Source organism: Candoia aspera, chromosome 3 (assembly GCF_035149785.1).
Source record: "Candoia aspera isolate rCanAsp1 chromosome 3, rCanAsp1.hap2, whole genome shotgun sequence".
Taxonomy (NCBI): domain Eukaryota; kingdom Metazoa; phylum Chordata; class Lepidosauria; order Squamata; family Boidae; genus Candoia; species Candoia aspera.
The window spans coordinates 38,813,459-38,840,315 of NC_086155.1; the positions used below are offsets into that span (position 1 = coordinate 38,813,459).

The following is a 26,857-nucleotide window of genomic DNA, read 5'->3' on the forward strand; positions in this document are numbered from 1 at the left end:
ATTCCTACCCAACTTGAATTTGATTAATACCTGACTAACACCTTAAAACAGGGTTTCTCAACCAGAGTTCCATTGAACCCTAGGGTTCCACAAGAGGTGACCGGGGGTTCCCTGGGAGATCACAATTTATTTAAATTTTATTTCAAATTTGTGCAACTTCACATTAAAGAGGTAAGTTTTATTCTTTATTTTTAGTTCAAGAACACTGTTAATGCATATATACAGGTCTACTCATGAAACTTCTGGCCTATATTTGAGCCTGAATGTGCAGGGGTTCCCTAAGGCCTGAAAAATATTTCAAGGGTTCCTCTAGGTCAAAAAGTTGAGAAAGGCTGCCTTAAAGTATCTCCACCTTTGTTAATCTAGAGATTTCCTTATTCTGTACTTGCAAACAGAGGACAAAGATGATATGCTTTTTAGCTGCTGGAATTGGTAGGTACAGAAACAGGGATCTTAAAAAGTCAAATGGTTGTTTATCTTCCTCCTGAAATATTTAGAGGGACCTCCTGCTGTAATTCAAAACCACTGTGTACTATTCTGTGTCAGCTAATATCCAAACTGCATTCCTTGAGGCTTTCACTCACTCCATTTAAAAATGCAACTAGTTTAGAAATTGCTGTTAATATCAGCCACAATCTGACTCCCCCCCCACACACTTTTTTTTATGATTTATTTTGCCCAAGGAAGAGTTAAGAAACTTCAAAGCTAACATGTTTTATTTTAAAAATTATTTAGCCTAATCAAAGTATTAGCTGTGTGGAATTTTAATATCTATTTAGGCTAAATAATTTTTTAAAATAAAAGTTGTAAACTTCAAAGCTTACAAGTTTTATTTTAAAAATTATTTAGCCTAATCAAAGTATTAGCTGCGTGGAATTTTAATATCTATTTTTTTGTGACTAGTGCAGCTATTATATATATATATATTTGACAGACATCACCCCATGGAATGAGTAAGACAATTTCAATTTCAAAATTAGGCCTTAACCCTTGTAAAAATGGATCTTAAAAATAGGAGTATAGACCAGATTGGATGAATCTCAAGCTAAGTGGATGAGAAAGATTTGGGATTCATCCAAGGCAAAGCAAATTTCCCTGGGTTCATTCAAAGTAAATCTGGATTCTCCCCAAAGTCCACAAGTGATTTGAGAATTCAAAAGCAATAGGAGAGGCAACATCTCTCTAAAAATTGATAGGTGGGCCCAAATTTTTTCCAGACTGAACAAGGGAGGAAGAAGAAGAGGTAACATAGCTTTGTGACCAATAAGTTGAGTTCCAATCATAAGGAAAGATTTTACTAGGCCTTTCCAAACATATTACTTTAGGGGAGTACTGTGTATACTCTAATATATTAACTTGCTTTCAATTTCTTCTGTGCTCCTTTTTAATTCTCTTCTGGGCTGTGTGGAATACCTTTGGTGGTTGGGCTTATATTTCTTATTATTAGTGGTAACTCAGTCCTTTCTTATTCCAGATATTATTTACTTAAAATCCCTTGTTTAACAATCTGGTCCTTGTTTTTCTAAGGATTTTTTAAAAGTTAGTTCTGAGGTTTAGTTATATATTGAAACAGTGCCATTTTTCTTATTACCTACATACAGTATATACCCCAAAGTTAGCTCTAGTCTTGTAACTTTGGTTTGAATTTACATCTAGCTTTCTCTGTTCAGTATCTGTATGTGTCCTTTCTCTGTCATTGTCACTGCTGGCAGTACAATGCTTCAGCTCTGAATTTTCCCTGAAGAGATTTGTGCCAACAGAAGCTACACTATTTGCCTCAAGAAAGTGCTTTGAATCACCCTGAGGCTTTCTAGGCAAGTCCTACAGAAATGGGTTCCTCTCAACCTTCTGCCAGAGCAAGACTGAGAGGGGCTGCAGAGCAGAACAACAGAAAGCCATCTGGCCACTTGACTTCACTCTGAGAACTGGGGAGGGCAATGCTTTGCTTGAAGATTTGGTGAAGATTTGCACAGCCCTAACAGATGGATTGTTAAGATTATCAGATCACTGCAAAATAAGACTTCCTGAACTGGAGCACAGCCTCAAACAGCACCCCTTTACCTCTTTTTTCTTTCTACTAACTTGATTCTCTGAACTATGCTATTTTCTAACAAATTATATCCCAGAAAACCAGGGGGGTGGGGAGAGAAATATATTTCTTCTGCTCCACACATAATACTAAGTACTACACTTGTTCTTCTGAAATCCTATTTTTTTTAATCTATGATGTCTATCATTTTCATAGCAATTGCTCCTTTCCACCTCAAAAAGGAAAAGAATAAGAATAAATGCTATTCCTAACAAACAGCAACAACCCTGCATCCACTCATCTGAAATTTGGCAGACTTCACACAACTCAAAAGGAGCTATATGTGTGAGAATCAGTTACAGGGGTCACCAGGAGGCACTTTTTACTGGCTTCATCCTTACTGAGAATTTTCAGATTTGAGCGGCCAGATGTTATTTTCTGGGGTTCAAACCCTCTACTGGAAATTGAACTCATGGACCTTCACACTTTAGATGACAGATGTCAAAATGTACAGTGCTTTGGCTTTAGGAGTTATTTAGGTCCTGACACTCAGCAGTTCCAGGAAGGGATATCTTATAAGTGCTATAAGAATGGCTTATACAGTCTACCTCTCCTTAAGCTCTCAGAGCAGGGAGATACAGATGTTATGTCATGCCCTCATGTACAGGCTTTTACATGACCCCATACATGAGGACATGACATAACATAACACCTGTATCTCTGTTCTGAGAGCTTAAGGAAAGGTGGACTGTATATACCAATGTTTCTCATGGCTGGCTGGAGAATTCTGAGAGCTGAAGTCCACACAACTTCAAGTTGCCAAGGTTGAGAAACACTGGTGGATACCATTCCAACAGAGCATGTATGAGAATCTAATCCACTTTTATTATTACTTTAAAAAATGCTTTTAAAGGTATAGCCATTTGCTGACATTTCAATGATAGCATTATGTGTAATAAGGGAGTGGGAAAAGCTTTGTTTCAATCTGGATTATAACAAGTCGTGTCCAAACAGTTTAAAACAAATCAGCTTGTTTCTAGTCTGCCAAAGCAGAGTTCAGCCCAAATATAGTCACTTCATTTCTCTATTAAGGGAAGAAAATATGTCCCTTGAAATGAAAATAAAACCAAAATACATTTTAAGAAACAATTCTTATACATGCTGGTAAAAAGCCAGACCAGAGACCTTGTGGATTTTGTGTGTGTGTGTTAAGGAAGGGATTTTTAATGTGTGTTAAGGAAAGGATTTGCATACTGTATATTTAAAAATATAGAGGCCTCAGCTCATTCTCAATCAGAATAATTTGAAAGTTTGGGGCTCTGGATGGTATAGTATCCTGAGTAATTGTCAAGACATCATTTTCTTTTGATTTTTTTTCAGCCAGTTTCAAGGAGATTGTCATCATCAACATCATCATTATCATCATCAATTCCATTATGTAATTGTCACTCTTGAATCCTGAATTCTAGATGCAGAAGGAGACATTTGGAGTATCTTATCCAGTGGAAGGGCTACCTTGACTTTGAAAGGTCATGGGAGATGTCCACGCCTCACATGCTGTACTCCAGTTCCATGAGAAATTCTTGCACAAGCCCCATTCCCATGATCTGCCACTGCTCTCAATAGACAATATGCCCCAGGATGAAGATATATTTAATTTCATTAGAAAAAAAATGTCCCCAATGAATGGGATGAAAAGCAGGTGTTACTGCATAACTCAACTGTGAAACAACAAGGCTTTTGGATTACAAATTAATCCAGACTTTCTTAACATAATCCATATGTTCCATATGTTCTTAACATAAATACCTAAAAATAGCCTTGCTGGATCAGACTAAAGATCTATTTCGACATTTCTTTCCTGTCCTTCAAAAGTCTCTTCCCATGGTAGCCATCCAGTTGTTTCTAGGAAGCCCATCAATGCTGATGTTCTCCCACAATATAGTAGTCAAAACCATACTGGCTTTGACACCTGAGGTAAAACTTAGTCATTATAACCAGAAGGCATTGATAGCTTTATTCCCTTTTTAAGCCTTCAGATTGGTGGCCTGTACTGCATTTGAATTCTGTAATTTGATTATGCACCATGTTAAGAAGTGTTATCTTTTATCTGGCCTAAATCTATCATTCACCTCCAATGATGGAGAAGATGCAAGACATTACAGAAAATCAGTGGTCTGTTATGTGCAGATGCTATGGAGGAGTAAGATTTCAAATCATTCTGAAAGTTGGACCCATTCCATGAACTGTCTGATTTGTACTGAGAATTCCTCTAGCTCTGCTGTAGCATCCTGCCTATCCCTCTCATTGTTCTCAGTCCCTGGTAAATCAAGATGCTGAATGAGCTCTGCTAGAGGGAAGGGGAAGAGGATGTTTGGGAGTAGTAGTGTTAACTGCCTGGGCCATATCTGTATTCCACAGATCAACCAGCAGGTTGACAGAATGTGCTTGAGACATTCCTCAAGCACATTCAGAAAACCATTCAAATCCATTAGGAGCCCCACTACCTCCCTCCCTCCCTCATATAAACTTCAGCGACAAATGACTCTAAGTGGCATACCTGATTAATCCTTCACCCCCGAAGAGGTTTATAACACTGCCCATAGAGCAATCTGCCTGTGACAATGGGGTGACAGAAAACCCTTTCAGATCTTCAACACCAGCTAAACAGAATATCATATCATGTATGTGCCCAAGGATATGTGGCCAGATACTAATTGGGACAGATCCAAGGTTGTGACGGTGGACATAAAATCATCAGCCACCCCTGACTGGGTAAACTTATCATGGATGCTGAAATCCCAAAGAGAAAAAGTCTGGGGTAGTCCACTGCCATGCCAGGGATCACCTTAGCTACCTCAGGAAGAATCACTGTTGTATAGCAGAGTGGGCAGTACACTGACTTTATAGCTGAACTAGTATTTTGAAGTTCCTCATAAGAAGACTAAGGATGCAGTGGCACTGCAGGTTAAACCACTGAGCTGCTGAGCTTGCCGATCGGAAGGTCGGTGGTTCGAATCTGCATGATAGGGTGAGCTCCCGTTGCTAGTCCCAGCTCCTGCCAACCTAGCAGTTCGAAAACATGCAAATGTGAGTAGATTAATAGGTACCACTTCGGCGGGCAGGTAATGGCGTTCCATTTAGTCATGCCGGCCACATGACCATGAAAGTGTCTATGGACAAACACCGGCTCTTTGGCTTTGAATCGGAGATGAGCGCTGCCCCCTACTGGACTTAATGTCAAGGGAAACCTTTACCATAAGAGGACTGCATATGTGAAAAATAGCTTGGGAAAACATTTCATCATTAAGATGTCAAAGAGAGAGATTTGAAACATATGCAGTATCTGGTGAAATCTCCAAAGACTGAGAAAGGATCAGTGGGGTAGGTTTTCTTGCTATGCTCTTTGCTCTTGGCCATGACTTCTGATCACACGAAATATGCAGATATATAAATATTACCATTCTGCCTATTTTATAAGTAATTGCATGTATCACTCTTCTTAGAAGTATTTTTTGAAATACATCTTTCCCTTAAGATTCCAATCCTGTACATACTTCACTTTATCACTTCATCAACATATTCATCCAGATAATGTTGGTGTCTGAAGCAACAATTTCAACAGATACTTACAGTTCATTTGGCCTTTCACTATGATTCATAGTAACTTTTTGTGTCCACCTATTGTCAGGTAAACATACAATGTTCCCCGCCCATTTATATTTCAGCTGTAATGACATGTTTATGACATCTTTGAAGTTAGTCCACTGTCAAATTTCCTCATTTCTGATCTGAGTGAGATACACACCTACTTAGGACTAAATTTCATTGAGCTCAAGCTGATTTCCAAAACTGGAAATGAATTACAAAAATCTTGCTGAATTCCAGACAGCAAGCACTTTTGCCTGCCCAGAAGTATAATTAACTTATTTTTGCATTCTGACTTGGACTGAATAATCAGGGAAGGCTGAGATGGCAGTGAAATGAAATACTTTGAAGATCACAAAATATGGCCGATGGTGGGCTGCATTGCCATTCACCGTCCCAAAGGAGGACATTCAGGTTCAAATCAGGATCACATCTGCATCCTTTTCAAATCTTTGCTGCTGCAGCAGATAAAGCAGCTGTAGTTTTTCTTGGTCTTTCCTCATTCTTGGCATCAGGTTCCAGCAACTGAGAGCTGATACTTGAGCACCCCACAGCCATGAAGGAACTCAGCACTGACATCTGCCTTGATCTCCCTTTGAAAAAGTTGTGGAGGCTCTCAGGTGGCTATTTTCTCATACAGCTGTGACAGCATCAAACTCAGAGGATTACAGGCAATTAGATGGCACTCTCCAGCCACCCTACCCTGTTGCAGAACATTGCTAAGGACCAGTAAGCCTAAGTGTGCCAAGATAAGACACCTTCCAGAGGATTCTTTCAAACCTGTTGCTAGTTCTGCAAGCCTGGAAAGCACCCTTGTCTCCACCCTAGCTACTAATCATTTATTGCACTGGTTATACCATCCAACAAATCTGCTGCGTTTATACCAACCAATAAGAACTTGCTGCTTAAAGTAACTAAAACTTGTTTGTTTGTTTGTCAGATTTATCACCGCCCATCTACCCCTCAAGGGGGAGCATATGAATGAATATGCTTTGGTTTTGAATCTGATGACTTGCTTATAGAAGTGGATGATATCTAATCTTCTCTTTAAAAAAAAAAAACACTGATAGCCAGAAAAGATCTCCAAATCTGGGTGATGCATGCTGCTGCTTTTTCCAGGTCAGTCTACCTGCTCTATTTTGCAGTTGACTTTTTGAGCAATCTTTAGAGGTAGCCCCACATACAAGCTGTCTGTAGTCAAGCCTTGACATTAGCTGGACATGATAATGCTAATATTATGCATTTCTAGATAAGGTAATCACTGACACACCAACTGAAGTTGATGGTGCTAAAGGCTACAATCATTACTTAGTGACCATTTGCAAGAATACAGTAGTTCTAAATACACACCATTAACCTGTTCCTGCTGACCGATAGACCTCATCTGGTTAGCAAGTTATCCTGATCTTTACCCCTTGAGCTTTCTTTATTCTTTTGTGCCAATGCAAAGACAGTGGGAGGCAGCAGACTCTGTGTGTTATTCAGAAGCAGCATCATGCCTATTCGACACAGAGTTATGAAGCCACATCATCCATTCCCAGCCTACACTCAAGAGATCAGTATTTATCAATTTTAAATCTCTACGTTTGTTTTTAAATGTTCAGATTCTTATTAAAATAAAAGTAATATTGCTGTTCTAGAATGTTTGAGAATTCAAAAGGATTTTAAAAAGGAAGACTAGAACACAACATACCAGGAAACTAGTATGAAAAATCCATAATTTTCAAGAAAAATGTTATTTAACATTTTTATTAACAAATTTTAAAGATGTTTGGTACAAGAAGATGTTTCATGTCTATTTAAAAATAACAATATTGCACATCCACAGGCAGGTGAGGGTACTTTAGCAAGCAAAGAAGTGATTCAGGGCATACTGTAAGTTGGAAAGAAAAAGCTTTAGCTATTTTTCATGCAGTGAAGCAAACCTGTAATCTGACTACAGAGATTTCCATAATTTATAATAAGAATGTGCTGTTCTTTTTTCTTCAGGGACCCTGGAAACTATCATTTGTTATGTATTTATTTAAAAGATTTTTACATTATCTATAAATAAGAATTTCAAAGCAACTTACAGGTATTACAAAACAGTGCAGAAACAAGTAAAATCCAAATCTGATACACAAAGGAAAATTTAAAAAAATGGTTCTCAGAGCTTCTACAGCAAACTACATTAAGGTAAACAAAGGTCTTACCTTACCCACCCTGAAACATTGGTTTTCATCTCTAATGGGAGGGGACTGCTAAAAGAATTCTCAGCAACACAACAAATGACAACTTCCAAGATTATACTGGGGAAAGCCAGGACAATCAAACAAGTACAGTATAAAGCTTTCTGGTAGCACACTGGATTGGATCCTAGCAACACATGCTTGGTAGAGCTCCAGTTATGTGATATTCCACTGGAGGAACTAAGGAGGCAAAGGCAGTTTCTTCTTCACTTTAAAGCCCCCAACCACTCTGAAAAGGCTGTAGCCTTCAAAAGAGCATGGGACCTAATATCGAAGCTGCCTCCAGGGAAAAGGGGGCAATGGCAGACCTTCAAGAAATCAGTAGAAATCAATAGAAGCATATCTTTTACTTACTTACTTACTTACTTGCTTATTTTCTGTCCTGCCTTTTTATTATTTTTATAAATAACTCAAGGCGGCAAACATACCTAATACTCCTTCCTCCTCCTATTTTCCCCACAACAGCAACCCCGTGACATGAGTTGGGCTGAGAGAGTGACCGGCCCAAGGTCACCCAGCCGGCCTTCAGGCCTAAGGCAGGACTAGAACTCTCAATCTCCTGGTTTCTAGCCTGGTGCCTTAACCACTAGACCAAACTGGTTCTTGTGCAGAACAGTAACTTTGGACCCAGCCAGGTTTATAGCACATTAACCTAGGAACTAAGGAAACTAAGGCAAACAGCAATATATATACCACCTTAATTCCATGGTGGAATATGAACAAAGGCAGAGAAGAATAAAAAGGGGTTAACATTGCATCTAAATATTAATAATAAAAGAGACTGACAGATGGTTTCACTAGGTGACAGCACCTAGCTCACTTTGACTGATCCAGAAAAGGTAAGCAGGTTTGGAGCTGGTTAGTACTTGATGGTAGACCATCTGGAAATACTAGGGCTGTAAGACAGACTTGGCACTAGAAAAAGCCTCCTGGAAGAAGGCAATGGCAACCCACTTTTGGACTGTTGCCAGGAAAAGCACACGGTTGTGTGCATGAAGTCACAGAGTGGCTGAATTTTACTTGAAGGACATTTTACCTTTGGCCCATCAGATTTTACCCTGAGACCAATTCCAAAGCAGTATCACTCCAAAAAGATGATATACCTTTGATGTCACTAGGCTGTAAATCACACAGAGAAGCAACCCAGCCAGAATAGTATTTCGAGAAAAATCATTAAAAAAAACAGGGAGTTTCATATGGTGAAAGATGATCCTATACAGGAGCATCTGCAACAAGTCACTGGCTTCAAAATGATCAGCATGGTGGTGTAACTAAAGCCCCGGCCCCTTGTTTGTTTATTTATTAGTCAAATTTATATAGCCGCCCATCTCACAGGAATCACACGTATTTTCTGCTAACAAGTATATGAAACGCATAATCAGTACACACAAGTTTCAGAAATATTCCGTGTTAGTTTCCTTTTTATAGTCCTGCAGCATTGTGATACAGTGATTAAGAATATACATTACCACACAGTTGAGCTTCATTAGATCTATTTCAGCTGACAGTTCAGGACAGTTTGTGTCTATGCACTGTGCATGCATGTGGATTGTATGTGCATGCCAGAGTGCTGTACCTCTTTTTGAATGGATTTGTTTATATTCTTCAGTTATTTTAGTACTGGCTTCAGTAGGAATTGGCAAGCTATATACAAAAGAATACATTCTCTTCTTTCTTCAAAATACTTGAACCTTGCAGGCTAATAGGTTTTTATTATAACATAAAATTACTTCCTTCATCTAATATCAGCCTTTTTCAGAACTCTCATTGCCTGAATTGTTTTTTTACATTACTTTCAAATGAAACTGATCAGTACTAAAGTACTACATTTTTGTAATACAGAAATAAAACATTATTTTAACCAGGTTTTGTGTGTATGTGCCAGCTCACTTACTAGAAGCGGCAATCCCACAATTAACTCAGTTGACAACAATGAAGAAGCCATTAAGTGCTATTGTTACCTTTGGCCTTGCAGCAGAGCAAATAAGAATAATTCTTAGGGTAATGAAGATGTACATCCAATACAGAGCTGCTACAGATACGCAGCATATCCACTGCTACCCAATCTAATTATGGATCTCTTTAAAGTGGTGCATAGTTTTAATCTGAGAATGTCTGTCTCCTGAATCTCCCCCACCCCTCACCCCATCTTGCTTCAGGAGCAATCTGATCCATTTTGAGCTATTTCACAAAAGCCTTAATTCACCTTGGAAAACTTTAAACTGCTCTGCAATAGACTACTCCTTTGGTTCTGCAGGCACAGTTTGTCTGAAGCCCCCACAATTTGATGAATACTTTCTGCACAGCCACCCACAACCTTGTGCCATCCAAATATATTGAAGTCCAATTTGCATCATCACTGTCAGCATGGCCACTGGCAATTTGGCGGAAGGCTGCTTCCTACATCAATACTTTTGCCTGCTGGTCTTAAGTGCATTCCCTCCCAATTAATCAGAATTCCCACGGCAACAATTTATTCAGCCACCAGTGACATATCTGCCCTTCACAAGAATGTAATTGATTACTTACACATGAGAAAATACAGTTGAAGGCAAATAAAAAGCAGGTTCTTACCAATTGTCCCCGCTGCTTAAACATGTATCTCCTCTAGCTATATTTCAGACTTAACAAAAATATATAATTTTATACATTTTAAATTTAACATACTTTCAGTGTAAAACTACACAAAAATCGGTACATGCATATCTTCAGGCTTAGCACAGCCCCGAACGTTCACTGCTCCATTAACTTACGTTAAACACTACCTTAAAGAGTAATGAAATTAACAGAAGCTTTAACACTTTAGCCAAATTCCCCAGTGGCATTATCATCTTTTTAAAGTGTTTCAGTGAGATGTTGGATTCCCAGCACAGGGAAATTGCCTCAATTTTCCACACATTGAACACAGCCTAAAATCTAGGAATCAGAAGAACCTAGGGGTGAAGAGCTAAATTAATGGGCCTCACTGCAGCTATCAGTCAGAAATGTAATCACTGTTTACATCTTCTTAAGCTTTGGGGGAAAACTCTTGGCAATTTTGGACCAAACAAGATTTGATGGGGTAGCAGCCACTTGTATTTAGAGCTGGGTTGAAATTTTATAAAAAGGGGATTTGGATAAATTCTCAAAGAATATTAATTTTCAGACATTCCTGAATTTTTGCTAACAAGAGCCAAAGCAGTTCCCTAATTTTTCTACCCCCAAATAGGATGCAGAATTCCAGACAAAGCTGAATTCTACTTCATTATACTTTCCAGTCATTTTTTAGTCCACTCCTTTTGTCATCCTGCATTAAATAATTCACTACCAATGGTAAAAGAAAAATCCCTTTTTAAGGGCCTCCCCTGCAACTGTTGGGGAGAACTTGCCTCTCGCAGCATAAAATTCAGCCAAACCTCTTCTCTTATTTTGCTACCGACAAATAGGATGGAAAGCCATTTTTGCTCAGCTCAAGCGTTTTTTCACACAAAGCTGGATTCAGATATTTATAGTCACCCTTTACTTCAGATGGAAGCAGTAAGACCATAGGATAACTAATCTGGTCAGGACCCAATCCACTGGAAACAAAAGGGCTTTATTCCTATATAACTGAGGTGCAAAGAAATGCTAAAACATTAGAGAACAGGAGTGGGAAAGGGTGTAATGCTTTGTCCAACTGCATGCTCGGGTTACATCTTGCCAAAAAGTAGAAATTGGTGTCATATATAGGAAAGATTTTCTTTGTTATATTTTGGAAAACTAAAAGCATAGAATTGTGTCATAATTTGGAACTAGTTATCTTTGTTTTAAACTAAGGCTTTACAGATAACTATACTGATTTTCAGTGTATAAGAAAGGATGTCTCAATAATAAATTATATGCGCTTAGTCATCTATGATGAAATTCATTCTTTATTATTTTATCATAGCTTTAATAATTTAGTTTCTATTCCTTTGCTAGCAATAGAACTAAATTTAAAAACAGAGATGCACACATGCACAAACACATGGTGCTGGAAGATCTGTTGTGCTATATAACATCTTTCTATCCTTGCAAACTATGCTTGCAGTCAATTAGATTGAGTCTTGTAACAGAGAAGTGGGATACAATTATTCAAAATAAATAAAGGAATGTTGGCTGGCAGGGACCGGGAGATGTGCCTTCTTTGCCATGGTACCTGCCCTCTGGAACATCCTCCCTCCTGAGATTAGGATGGCCCCAACGCTTTCGGCTTTTCGAAAGGCCTTGAAGACCTGGCTTTGTGCCTAGGCCTGGGGCCGCAAGTGTGCGAAGGGCCCCATTTCATGGTTGTGCTGACACCGACAGATTTTAATATCTCCTCACTGTATTTATATTTAATTTTCTGTATTGTTTTTAACTGGTTGACTGTTTTTTTATTATTGATAGCTGCCCAGAGTCACTAGTTTGAGATGGGCAGCTACATAAATTAAATATGTAAGTAAGTAAGTGCAGTCTGAAGCCTGGGGAAACGGTCACAATCCTTAGGCTTTTTACATTTTTACAAACCATTGTATGAAGAGGAAAACCAACAGACATGTTACATGACAGCATACCGTTTATTCATTTGGTTTCTACAAACCCCTTTTGTTCAGGGGTTCAAGGTGGCCTCCCATTTTCCCCACCATGTGAAGCAGGACAGATTGAGACTGACTGGCCCAAAGTCAGCCATTCAGTTTCAGTGGCTAAGTGTGGTCGTCACCCTGGGTCTTCCCTGTGCCAGGTCACTTCTTTTTTCTCCTTTCCATATGCATAATGCTCACTTTTTTCACTTCACTATATGTCTACCTTTTCCTCCCACTTTGCCCAAAGGAATCTCATAATGAAAACAAGATAAAGAAAGAATGCAGACCATAACTTTTGAATTCTTTACAACCCCTTTATCAGCAGTAGCCATATGAGGTATCTGTATTTTCTTTCTGTAACTAAGTATTGTGTGTTTGTGTGTGTGTGTGTGTGTGTGTGCACACGCATGCACGCACATACCTGTAAGGCTTAATCAGGATTGATGCATATGTGTTGCCTGTGTAGGTGTGTTTGTGTCTAATCAAGGTAGTGCATGCTAGAGATGGGAAGGGTCTAATCAAGGCAGATGTGTACGTGTTGCCTCTGTGGGTCTTGTGTGTATGTATGCACTGGGAAACATGAGGATGACTGCATATATTCTCCTCTAGGTGATATGATGGGGAAGAGGGAGGGGTGCTTACAATGGAGCAGTTGATAATACTCCAATCCAATGCCCAGCTCTCTATTCCATAGGGATGTGTTGGGAGATATTTTTCTGGGATTTTTTTCCTTCTCAGCCCCCTGCCTGATGAAGCCCATTTTTTAACTTGATCTTTTTCTTGCCAGCTTCTCTCGTGCATCAGATTTGGTCCCATTCTTTTTAGTTTCCTGATGATGGACAGACAGACAGACAGGAAGAATGAATCCAGACCTGCCTTACACAAGTTCTGTCTAATTTTCCATTGGCTTGGAAAGAATAAAAACAAACAACTCGCCTTGCAGAGATTAAAACGAACTTTAATATTTCACAGTCTGATATTTACATAGCATCTGAAGCAAGTAAAACATAGTCTGTTACAAAAACGTTGAGATAACAAAGTCAGCGGGTCATACAGTCACAGCATGGAGGCCAGGCCACTCCAAAACAGGACAGGGCAAGGCAAAGTTTGGAAGGTGCATCTGCTTGCCCATTACATTTTTCCTGGATACTCCAATCCATCTAAATTAGTTGGAATTAGATATTGACTTTGGATATTACTTTGCAATTTATATACTCTCAGCCTCATTCCTAGATTATATCAACAGAACTTAGGAATCAAAGTCATAATAGGATACAGATATGGAATATTTTTACAGATGCTCATAAACTGGGAATGGATTTCAATAGATAACTAGAAAAGATTAACAATGACTTATGTTAAAGGAAACCTGTCTCCATCCTCGTAACTAATGTTTCCGTTCGCACTGAAATGTTATGTAGGCCCTATAGTTTTCCACTGGGACGCCGGATTATCAAAATATGGCATTAATTTTGCCAGAGATAATGTTGTTCTATGTCTGTTGATTTCCTCTAGCAGCCTTAAAAAAAATTTCTCCAAAACTTTGTCTTAACTAACCAAAGTCAAGTGGATGCTCCTTCATCCTACAATACAAATAGGAGTGAAATAATAAACTAGGGAGTTTAGCATTATTTTCATAAAGAATAGATTATTAAAAACAATAATTTGCCCCTGAGAGGGATTTGTACTCATTACAGTTGTCAGTTACAAGTATTTATTTAATACTAAATGGGTAATTAAACTAACTCAAGTCTCCAAATAAAATTTAAACTCAACCAAGCACAACACAGCAAAGCGAAAGACAACACTTTCCTTGTTCTCAGACTTTTAATAGAACTGCCTCAACAAATTATCCTTATAACTTTAAAGGTATCAAAGACTTAAAACTATAATAAGCCTGATTAAAGTAATTGCTGAACTGGATGAGGGAATGACCAGGAAGAATATCTTTTGTGGAAATCAAATAGAAAATACTTTCATCAAGTTTTTGAAACTGCTGTCTCTACTGTAGGTTTTCCCATAACCTAGGCAAAGAATCTGATCTGCTATCTGGATAAATATTGGAACAACTGCACGATCATTTTTGAAAGATCAGAGTTTGGTTTCTTAGACCCAGATTCTCAAAGTCTGTTATCCATGTAACCAACAAAACTGTAAATCATTTGGAAATATCCTAATTTTATGTTGAATCATTATTACATCATCCATTCAACTCCCCAATTCTTTTAGCAATCAACGCAGCCAGCTTAGAGACACAGGCCAGCTAAAAGGCAGGAAAGCTGTTCCCCCCCACCCCCTTTGGGGCCATCAACAGACTCTATGCAGTTAACTATGAGAGAATAATTAAAGAGCAGAAAGGGAAGATTTTTCTTTTTTTGGCCTCACAGGTACATCTCCATGATATGGAATAAAAATTATGGAATAGAAGGGAGTTGTTGTAACTGCATTCAAGACCCAGAATTGTAGAATTGGTAGCAACTGATGGTTAAATATCTTTGAGGCTGCACTTACTTAATCAGTAGCTGATGCAATATTTTATTTTCAAAAACAGGAAAAATTTCTAAGATATCTGTCAAGACAGGGATACCAACCCTGTTGTTTAATCCTTGGTATTGTTCTTGCAAAAGGAAGCAGACTGCAGCACCATTCCTTAGGCAGATGTACTTGAGGAAGATTAATAAAGTGCCCATAAAAAGTAGCCATCAAATGTGTTATATCCTGTACCAAGGAAGTCCATGTATTTCCAACTCTGCAGAGCATACGAGAAGTATCTTGCACCTGAACAAAAGCCATACTGTGCCATTTTTGGAATGCTGGCCACGTCAATGAAGATGATACCTGATAAGAGTGGAGCTTCCAAGATCTATCGTGTGACCTGTGAACAGAACAGAATGTATCAAAGAGACCTCTGCCACCCTAAAATCTTTGTGTGGATTTGTATATCCATATATCTATATTCTTTGGCCATTAAAAGTTACATAATGCTAAGGTTCAGTCTGTTAATGAATTAGGGCTGTGAAGCACTTTGGATTCAAAGGGGAAAGGGTGCTTTGGAACATACATGGGAACACACATAGTATCTGTCAGCAGTTTCTTAAACCAAATACCTCTCTGCCTAAGATTGTGTTGTACCTATACAGTGCAGCTGCACCATCCTGGAGAAAGAGCTACTTCCCATATGGGTGCCCCAGAGTGGTCAGAAGCACGTTTTCTCTGTCCAACTTGAAGAGCCACATCGCTCTATTATGAATCAGTGCTCTGGAAACAAAACTGAAAAAAAGACGACACAATATTCCAGGGCAAGATTAAGATGGAAAAATAGTTTTAAGTCAATAATTACTACAAGTCTGAGACCGAAGGTTGATGTGAATCAGATGAGTAGCCATGTTAATCTGTTCCCTTACTGTGTTTACATAATATACTAAGTGATAATGTAGTTTGTTGCTGATTCAAGGCATTTTTAACTCCAGCCCATTGTAGCTTACTACATGAATAGTGAGTTGTATGAGCCAGCCAATTATGGTTTATTTCTATGTGACTGTTAAGCAAATCCTGGGTTAGCATGTTGTGTGAACCCATCCCTATCATCTCCACTGCAGTTTGCACAAACAGCCTAGTTTAATGGTGGCTGCTGCCTTATGCACACGAGGAATGTCTTTAATTACATGCACAGTCGCAAAGAGAAGCCATGAAAGACAATTCAGCCGGTTTTAAAACTATCCATCACAGTCCCGTGAATCAAGAGCCTCAACCAAAAGAAAAAAAAAAGGAAAGATATATTGCAAAAGAGCACATATGAGATTTATATGGGGGCAGGGGAATCTATTCCAAAATGCTGAAATATTAACATTTCTCATAATTTAATGCCCTCAAGCATTTCCAGGCTTCCAATTTTAAGATTATGTTAAGTGACCTTTTTTAGCAGTTAAAGTGGAAGGCATTTTTTAAAAATTTAAAATTCCTCTAGCATAGGTACATTAACATTTTTCAGTTGGAAAAGAAAACCAGGGGTATGCAAACCTTCAAAGTATTTTAACAGAAATGCATATGCATTTTACAGGAGAAATGAGAAGGAAAAGTTCTGGGAAGAGAAGGTCTGCTTGATATGATGCTAATGAATTAGGGAAATCCAGTGTTTTCATCTCTCTGATTCCACGTGTCCAATCATTACAATAATTAGTCCATATCAATGTGCCTTAATGATAAGCCTGACATGGGTGGAAGCTTCAGAGAGGCCACAGGGCATATGCCCCCCCCCCCAGGCCAAACCCTGCTTCTGGATTGGCAACCAAGCCAGTTGTTATCAGACTTCTGCAACTGAGGAAGCAGTGACTCCAAGAACAGAAAACCTCTCCTAAAACTCAGACTCCTGAGGCTCCAGCAACTCCTGCTTCTTCCCATCTCCCAATACAAAGAAACTGTAGTCAAAACCAGCTATGTTGCCATGGGAAATTAAGGAAGAGAGGGAAGAAGGGAAGTGCTGTCTACTGTTATCCTGTTCTGTCTGCCTCTCTTACTCAGGTGGTTGCCTGATCTAGCTTGGCCAGCCTGGTCAACTTGTATTCAGGAAAAAACTTTTCTATCACTAAGGCAAGGAGTCTGATAAGAAAGCAGAAGAGTAATCCTGGACTGAGTCAACTCCATGAGCTATGACCTCTACTGTTACTGAGAAACAAATGGCTGCCGGTACTTTTAGTGTAGGGGACAACACAGGTTGCTCAACTGGAAATGTGATTAAGGAAGAAGAGTCCTCACCAGTTAGAGCTTTGGATGAGACAGCAAGATAGAAACCAGAAATATGCAGGTATCTTGCTGCCTTGGAGCAAATATATCAGTGACTCCATTATGATTTTAAAATAGGCCAAATTTATTTTAGCATTTGCTGCTCATCCAATCAGATGAGTGCTCCTCTTCCAAATACTTCATGGAATGAGGATGCCATGAAACGGTGCTTCCACTTTCAACTAGACATTAATGCTGGAGAAGTTAAACAGCTACCATATTTTAAGAAGCTATCTACTCTGTACCAGGTAGTAAAGCTGAGGTAAACATTTGTTCCAGTTTTCCAGAAAGCACAGAAGCCAATGCCAAGATGCTAGAATAGCACTGCTGGCCATCTTAGCATCAGGTGTTGGTATCTGTGGACAGCACAGAGACGAGCCAACATATGCATCTAGAAAGCACCAATTCAACAAAGCATATTCAGCGTGGTTGAGCCACCCTAAGTTTCATTCAGCTGCTATGTCCCTAATCTTTCCATACAGCACTAAAAATGACTACAGGTAGTCCTCACTTAACAACACTTTTTGGGACTGGAATTTCCATTGCTATGCAATGTGGTTGTAAAGCATGATGTCATGTGACCATACCACTTAGCAATGGCAATTCCAGCAGTTCCTGGTTACCATCATAAAGCGAGGACCATGTGGGTCCTTAAGCAAGGACCACACATGATCGCGACTTCCCACTTCCTGCTGGCTTCCCCACTGATTTTGCTTATGGGAAGCTGGTAGGAAATGTCACAAGTTGTGATCATGTGACTGCAGGGACGCTGTGACGGTTGGAATGGTTGTACACTCATTCAGTGCTATTGCTGAATGGTTGTTAAACAAGGACCATCAGTAAAGCTCAATTATTTCAGATTTTAACCTACTACACAAAACATTTTTTGGATACCTGTTACTTGACTCCAGTCTCACCCATCCCCTCTGCAGCAATTAACAAGTTTACATCCATGAAGCCTGAGAACTATGTCAGATTATAATATCTGTGGATTGCTGTAGAATCTTCAGATTTTCCATACCCCATTTACTCATTACAAAGTCCTTTCTTACTGATTTCACTGGAGGCCTGGATATTTCTGTCAAGTCAGCCATGAGAACTGTGGTTGCATTTGAAATATTTCTATTTAGATTCTGTCCCCAGCCATAAGTGCATGCCAAACAAGAGATATATTCAGCAGGAATAATTTAGTAAATCTACTGCAAAATGGCAGAGATCAAACTAAGAGCATCAGAGGAAAAAAAAAAATCTGTCCATGTGTACATAGCAGAGACCCATAGTTAACTAGGGATTATATGAATATTATTTAAATATCCAGCTAGTAACAGTGTAGCAGTTTTATCTCACACTTCAAAGACAGAACGAACAGGAGACAACTTGCTTTAATGCAAAAACTGGATGATCAGATAGAGAAAGACAAATTATAAAATCAATATAGCTCTCTGAAAGCTATGAAGGCACATACTGGTGATGTGAGCAAAGGAGAAGGAATGTGTTTTCTAGATGGAAGTGGTGCTCTTGAATATTCTGAGAATTCACCTATGCTCAGCAAAGAAGGGGATGCTTATTTTCCATACTGGTTATACTTCCTAGCTTAAATGTAGTGAACCTGTGGCTGTTTTAAAAATGGGAAACATTTTTACAAGCTCTCCATGAACAGGTGAGGATGCTCAGAGTATCAATTAGTCCAATGAGCAGAGGCGCCCTTGTTTTTTGCATCCAAGCCTAGGCGCATTTTTATCTGTCTTCCTTGAGTTGCTCATTACTTGGCACTTCCTTATCTCCCTAGGGAAGTATCAGGCTCTCTATTATTCCTTCACTTCAGCAATTTCTTTGAAAGCACATGCTCCAAAGCCCAATCATCTCTTCCGGCTATGAATGGGATGCCCCAATTAATAAAGACTGGGCTATGTTCCATTGTTCCAGTGGCTGTAACTAACCCTATGGTCTAGAGGTAGAGTGAATCCTTTGGTGGATAGGATTACACACGTGTAATTTTTTTAGAGAAGATGCAGCCACGCTGGATAAGCTGATGATTTCAGTGTGTACTGTACATGTTATTGGCAGAGCAAAAGATAAGGAAGAAAAAACCCTGCCATTTCACAGAATAATTCTTTAGGGATGTTTGTGTGGAAAAGAGATGGAAGCACGAAGCAGGCAAAGCTTGGAGAATAATTACACTCCACAGTATGAACAATGATTACAAAGTTATGCAACTGATTAACCATGACATACATGTAATTACTAATGAGTTTGATAAAATTTTAATTATACCTTGTTCTTCAGAGTATTCAGCAAGCCATGAAAATAATAATCATGCAGTTCTCTGTCACAGATGATTGCTCCAACAGGAGGAGCTGTGACAGGATGGAAACTGGCTGGATTGAGAGGAAAAGAATAGGAAACCTGCTGCTGGGCAGAAATCTTAAAGATGCAGCATCGATCTAGGAATTTCATTGGAATACTGAGTGAACTTAATATGCTCTAGTCAGAGACGCTCCTCCTAAATAACCATTAGTAACCATTAGAACTGCAAATCAATTTCTATCAACTGGATGATGCTTCTTTTAACTAGACAACTGATATTTTATTATCAGTACTACACTTGTCACTTCTGATTTTGTCACTCTGCTCTTGAATAATAGGAGGATAGATGGGAAATATGTCTGGACCAAATAATTTTCAACAGATAAAAATATTTTCCATGATTAAGGAAAACATATTTAAGATCTCTTGAACTGACCAAACTTGGGAAATGTTTGTTAAGATTTGTTGCTGTTGTTGTTTAAGTGTGCCTTTCTTCCAATTTTGCCAACAACTTTGTTTCCCCCTAATTTTATTGTTGTGCACCTTTTGATGGACGCAGAAACTTTAAATCGGTGCAAATAGCCACAGGATTGTATTAAAATGTACTACTCATACTGCATCAAAATATTCAAGGTTAACCTCTTCATAAAATAGTTGACTATCAAGCTAACTAGCTACAGAAATGATAATATGTGTATGAAAGATGGGTGGCGTGGAAAACAGGAAGTGACTACTGTATTATGTCCCTTCTCCATACAATCATCTCATCAGCTAGGGAGCGTCCTGTGGCTTCTTACATTATTTTCTATTTATACCTCCTGCCACTGCACCAACCACAGCAATCCTCCATAGCCAGGCACAACAGTAGCCGCTTACCAATAAAAAATAAGCTCAAGAACAAGGGTATTTTGGTAGTGCCCATGAGGCAATCAACCCATAAAAAAACCTCATCCTTTGCTTACATTGTCTCCTCATTGTGTTACTTTTCTTTCCCTCAACATGATTTTGGAATCTATTGTTAATAAAATCCATAGGACAGTTGGCCTGGACAATGGCTGAGAGGTATAGTGGAGTCTCTGAGCCATCATACAGCAGTAATGATTGGTATTCTTAGCCCATATGTACTAAGCAATAAACAGATCACTGCAATTCTCATTCAGCAGCCCATCTAGTAGTTAGATTTTTAAACATTACAAAAATGGTGTGCAGTTTGGCCAAAATATGTGAGTCTGACTACTCACTCACGGAGGTTGCATTTCTTTAATTAAGACCTACCTTAGTTGTCTTTACTTTGTTTCCAGTACTGCAACTCCATCCAGACAAATCTGGTAGCACTTTACACTCCTCTCCTTCTAGACATGGCTGCATTTGGCACCACCACTTCTGAAGCACTATTGAAGCTATGAGAAAATGAAAGTCATATTGTTAAAAACATCAACAAATTGGTTGATGTAATTTTTCTTAATTTAAATGTATACTTCCACTGAACTCCAAAGATCCCAAAGTAAAGTAAGGATGCATTCCACAATGCACTGCAAGAAGCACTCAGCACATTCTCAGACTTGATCATTTCAGCTCCAGATTGGCTATGGATGGACATTCAAATCAATGTCCTATTATTAAATGCAAGTGAATATGTGGTGTGTGTAAATCAGAGATAGGCAACCTGATGATTCCATCTATTTTGGACTTCAAACCCAATCAGCCCTAGCTAGCTTGCCAAGGCAAGAGATTATGGAAGTTGTAATCTAAAACCCTTGGAGTAGATCATGTTGCTTAACCTTGGTTCACAGAAACTAAGAGAAATAACACAGAAACTATTAACTCTTTTCTTCCTGCTGTGTCTGCTGGCCAAGCCCTTCTAATGGCCATGGAACAGTATTAACATGTGACTGGAAGCTATTTGACCACATTTCCAAAAGCACAAGGCATAGAGTTGTTGCTTTTTATTGATGCATGTTGCTTTTTATTGTTAAGGCTATATGTATGTATATATATATATGTATGTATGTTGTATTATCATTACAAGTGAGTTAGTGAGTACTGTTCTATCTCCCAAGCCCTTTCACAATTATACTGGTAGGTGGTGACATAGTGTACACAATACTAGGATGATCAGCAGCTTGCTCTAAAACAGGAGATAATTAGAAATCCCCTATTTATCCTGCTTATATTTGCATAATTTATTTATATATCATGGAATCCACTCCAGAAATACATGCACTGATATATCCAGATTTATTCATTCATTTATTTATTTATTTATGAAAAGGGGACTGAGAGAAAAATTCATACCATCCAGAGTTTATCATGAAACAGAACTATGGAAGGAACAAATTATGTTGAAAGTAAGAAAATAATGCAATTACAAGGAACAGCATTCTAATTCTTGAAACATTTTCAGTTACATGAATACACGCACACACACACTTGAACAAAACTGTCTTATGCAAAGTTCAGCCGCTGATCAAACTAATCCAAGATTACTTCCTTCAGCTGCACCAATTATTCAGCAAGCAGAAGCAAGACAGCCATTTTTCATGGCTATTTCAACTTAGCATTCTGCACAGAGAATGGAGTGGACTTGATAGCCATTCTAATTCTGTGAAGATGGTGGGGACCAGCCTGGGACTTCCTGCACCCAGAGTCTGCATTCTTATCACTGAACCTATTCTCCAGTCCTTAAAATTAAAAAGCTATATGGTTACTCTTTATTAGCAGATGAAAAAAAGATTGAGCAATGAAACGAAAGAGCTGAATAGAAACACATGAACACATTTACAAAACAATCACCACTGAAATTAACCACAACTTTCTATTACAAGCACACTGCAAATAATGAAAATAGTCCCCTATATAATACATACTAGGAAAAAAGGAAAGTTTTATCTGATGTCTGAATCCTAAACAAAAAAATTACACTGCAAATGAATAGAACAGTCTCTTGGCAACTTTAATTACAACAACAGTAGCTCTGAAAGGCTGGGAGGTTGAGCAGCCAGAAAAATGGGAGTATGGAACTTAAAAAACTTTTCTCAATCAAAGCCGACCTCCTTACAAACTGTCTTTTCCGCCATAGGGGGAAACCTTAAAATCCCAAGGCATCTTTGCATGCAACTTTTTAAAAAATTCATAGATAGAAAAATATTTACATCTAGAAAGTGTTGAAAAAAGCAAAACCAGCTCCTCCACTGAAGTACTCACATTCCTTGCCAATTATAATTTCTTTTCATTTGTTAGTCCTATATTATTTTAAAAGGAAGTTAACTAGCTTCTCTAGAAAATACAGTATTTCTTCCCACTAATCTTGCCTTGCCACCATCCTTGTCGTAAGTACCGCTCTTTCAATGCCATCCACTAATCCTAGCTTATTTTCTTCCTATCTTTCCAGAAGGCATTTCTCCTTTCACTATTTTCAGTTTTGGTGTAGCACTGAACAAATCTTGGTGACAGCTAACAGATGCATGTTCTTGGGGGCATGTTGCAAGGAAGTAATATCTCATTCAATACCTTTGAAAGTGATAGAGCCAGAATGTTGTGTAGAAACTTGGGAGGCCCAGTTGTAAATTGTCATTTTTTTCATTTTGGACATAAGTCTGCCTTTCCCCTCCCTCATGGAAAAAAAAATTGCCATGCAGAATTATTACTAATTGTGTGCAAGTTTATTTACATAGAACATATATTCAAAATCTTGAGCCAGGTGTAGTATAACTGTGTGAATTTCACCACACGTATGCACAAGGGCATAAATAGACATCTCTGAGCCTCAAGCAAACTTTTCAGAATGGATCCCTGTGGAAAGCTGAATTGCCCTGAAACAGAAAAATGTTATGTGCAGCTGTCAAGGTCAACATTTTTTCTCTGCAGTGGTCTGACTGTCAGGTAGTCAGACCACTGAGTATAGGCATGTAAGCAGCTGCAGATAAAATATCAGAGTGGTTAAACTCCTTAAAATTGAAGCAATGGTGAGCTTTTGAGCTGAATGACCATGGACTAGTTTTCTTTTGTTCTGATGTTTCACCAACAATTGTGGCTGGCATCTTCAGAGGCAGAGCAAGCTGCTTTGTGATATATCTCTTGGCGGCTCACAGGCAATGAAATAGGCTGACTGGGCTCTTGTATTTTTTTGTTGGTTTGTTTTTAGAATTTTTATCCCGCTTTATTATTTGTGTGTTTGGCTTCATTCCTACCCATTGCCACCTGCCAACAGTTCCAATGCTAAGAGAGCTTGGGTGCAAAGCCACCTCCCCACCACCCCCATACACACCCATACACAGACATCTCCATCATTCAAAGTTCCTTAATTTTTACATTTCATTTCCTGGAATTGTTTCATGCATTCATTGCCCAAATATACACTGCTCTGACACTGTGTTGGGTTGCCATCGTCCTTCCATTCAGGTGGAGGAAGCATGTAGAAATTAGGGATAGAAAAGCTAGAATAGCTGGGGATGGCCAAGGAGAAAAAAATTGAGCCCTACCCCAGAAATGATATTGGGAATTCCTGCTCTTTTCCTATGACTAAACTGAGAATCCAGAAATGGAGAACTGCAAATTATAATGGGACAAAACACTTATTTAAGAAATGGAAAACATCTGTAAAACAAAGCTTTTGCATATTGCTTCTGCAGGTCTTTACATAGATGGGTTTAGCACTCTTTTTAAAAGGTTGCTAGACTTGTCTTTAAGAAGCTGGATCAGCACTCTTTCCTTTGCTGCTGATCTGTATCCTGGGCAGAAGGCTGATTTGTATTCTGCAAGATCAGTATAATTATAGGTTTCTCACTGTTTTTGCACTCCTGCAGTTGCCATAGGAATGGGGGAAAGCCAGGAAGTTCCAGCAGCTTCCCTCTTCTCAGCCCCTTCAGAGATATGGGCAGGCCACCTTAGAAAGCAGATCCAACCCAGATCGAAGAGGGGATATGCCAAGCAGGAGCACTTGGAGAACTCTCTTATACTTCACTGCACCCTCCTCAGCTTCTGTGACCCATCAGCCGGCCTATTTTTAGGCAAGACTTAGCATTATTTCAAAAGAACACTGTGTTCAGAAGTATGGTAACTGACCTGCCTTAGGTGCCAAGCACCTTTCTGCCTGCCACCCATTAAGTCAAGCAGCTTAACCCATCATTCAAAGCACCCACCAACATTCATCCAACCCTGCCCCAGCACATGTTAAGGAGAGAAATTTGTGGTTTTCCTACTAGCAGGTGACACTTGGTGGAGGGGAAATGAAGCTACAGCATTCATCACTTTCCTTGACTTGTCCCACATTAATACAATATGAACAGTACCAGTCACTGGCCTCATTACTAACGCAAAATAGGTCTTAATCATTGGGGCAGCAATTTTTATGCCAACATACTATTCTGCCAGCTGAAAGACTAGTGGATTGTACTATAATACAGCTGTCTGACTATGCCCTAAAACTTTAGGAAGGCCCAAGTGAAGGAAAGACAGAGTGGGAAGGGAGCATCATAATTTTAAGGCACATAATTTCCCTTACCCAAAAGATACAACACTGGTTGGAGCAGGAATCCAAGAAGGAAGCCTTAAAATATATCTTTATTAGTTGTGTTTTCTACAGAAAACAATACTATTAATCATATGGTCATACAGGGTAACACTGGAATAATATGAAAGCAGGGCCCATAACCAAGCCTATAGTTACCCAGAGTTCAAAAAAACATGATCACAATTGTAATAATTGCCAGTCATATTCCTCAAAGCCAGGGCCAATGTTCCATTACTAAATGAAGAATAAGGACTGACAGATGTTGGCAGGAAGCACACAGCATAACAGAATTGGTTGGAAGAGATGTATTTTTGCATTTTGCTAGTTTGAAACAGCTTCAAAGGCCCAAGACATGTTAATGACAACAGATCAAGAACAAGCTATCATGAAAGGTTAACTTCAGCTAGGATTTTGGACCTAAGGGTTCCCTATTTTACTCATGGCTTTTGCCTCCATGTGCTTTTAGGCCTGGGAAATTAGACAGGCAAAAAGATCTCAGTCTGCCCTTTGTTGACACACCAGCAGCCCACTGATTTCACTCTGCCTGTTAGATCCCTCCTATATCATGGTAACACAGCTGTAATGCAAAAGCTGAGCATACGGAAAACTGACAAATAAGCAATGTTGCATGGTGTGCTGCCCTCGTGAGCACAAAACAGTGAGTCTCAGGCTGCCTGTTACCCTTCTCTGCCACTGCAGTCAGTTCTACCAGTTAGTTCATTCAAACTAACCAGAATCTCTCATTAGGTCTGAAATGGGAAAATTCTGGTTAGTTTATACTATGGTTTGTTAACAAGTCAGATTTATAAAGCACAATTCATTTTATCCAGCATAGCTTAAGCTAACCAGTGTTCCTTTCAGTTTGGATAAGTTTAAATATTACTCTTCCTTGTAGCTGTATTCAGGAGAGAGGACTGCATGAGCCTAAAAAATCACAATTTCTAATGCAAGGTAGTGCTGCACCACCATTTAATACTAGAATTAAAGAGGAGAGAGAGATCAAAAATGGCAAAGCAATGAATGATGGTCTAAAGTCCCTAGTGAAAAAAAAAAAATCTTAAACACAGATTTTTATTTAGGGTGGGTTTTTTTTAAAATTAAGATGACACCTTTGTTACATAATTGATTTTTGTCCAGAAAGAGCAGCAGAGCCAGAGACTTAGGAGTCTATTAGGAATGCCCCTCCAGAGAGGGGCTAATTATTCATGCATTTGTTCTATCACAAAGTTAAGGATAATTATGTGCTTCTTCCAATGATCAAATTAAACCGCATCCAGAAAATCTGTCCTGCAAATATTCACCTGGCTACTAAATCATCACTAACTCATCTTATTAACATTAACTTATTATTATTATAATTCTTAATTATAATTTATATAATAAAGTATCTGTAATTTTGTCAATCTAGAATATATGCACAAAAAAAAGATCTGGACCAAAAGTGCTATCATCATTAAGGCAAATCACCCGCTCAGTGGATAACAGTAAGGGATACTTTGTATTTTGTATACAAGAACTTGATCGCCCTCAGCCACTGTCGTCGTCCTCCTCCTCCTCTTCTTCTTCTCCCTTCTCCTTTCTCCTAACCAGATTAAATCTGATCAATTAGCCAAGAACTTCTCAATTTTTTTTAATCCTGTAAAATGAAACTATTAATTCCTTTACTTGGCATTATCATGAACGCATATTAAAGACTTTAAACTTTTGTGTACTTTAGTTTTAAACCCTGTAACTCCCCTTGAATTTGGGTACCAATCATCCTTCCCTTTTCTCTGAGTCTCAGCACATT

General features: G+C 38.8%; 1 protein-coding gene across 2 annotated transcripts in view; it reads right to left on the reverse strand.

The window, feature by feature from the left end:
• Nucleotides 1-14,873: 14,873 nt before the first annotated feature.
• The window catches only part of TAFA3 (TAFA chemokine like family member 3), a 103,530-nt gene continuing 91,546 nt past the window's right edge, over nucleotides 14,874-26,857 (reverse strand). For both annotated transcript variants that reach the window (XM_063300077.1, XM_063300076.1), the window contains exons 5-6: nucleotides 20,832-20,956; nucleotides 14,874-15,342 (exon numbers count right to left, since the gene is read on the reverse strand). In XM_063300077.1, coding sequence (XP_063156147.1) covers nucleotides 15,331-15,342; nucleotides 20,832-20,956 — 137 coding nt within the window. In that variant the 3' untranslated portion in view covers nucleotides 14,874-15,330. The remainder of the gene's footprint in view (nucleotides 15,343-20,831; nucleotides 20,957-26,857) is intronic.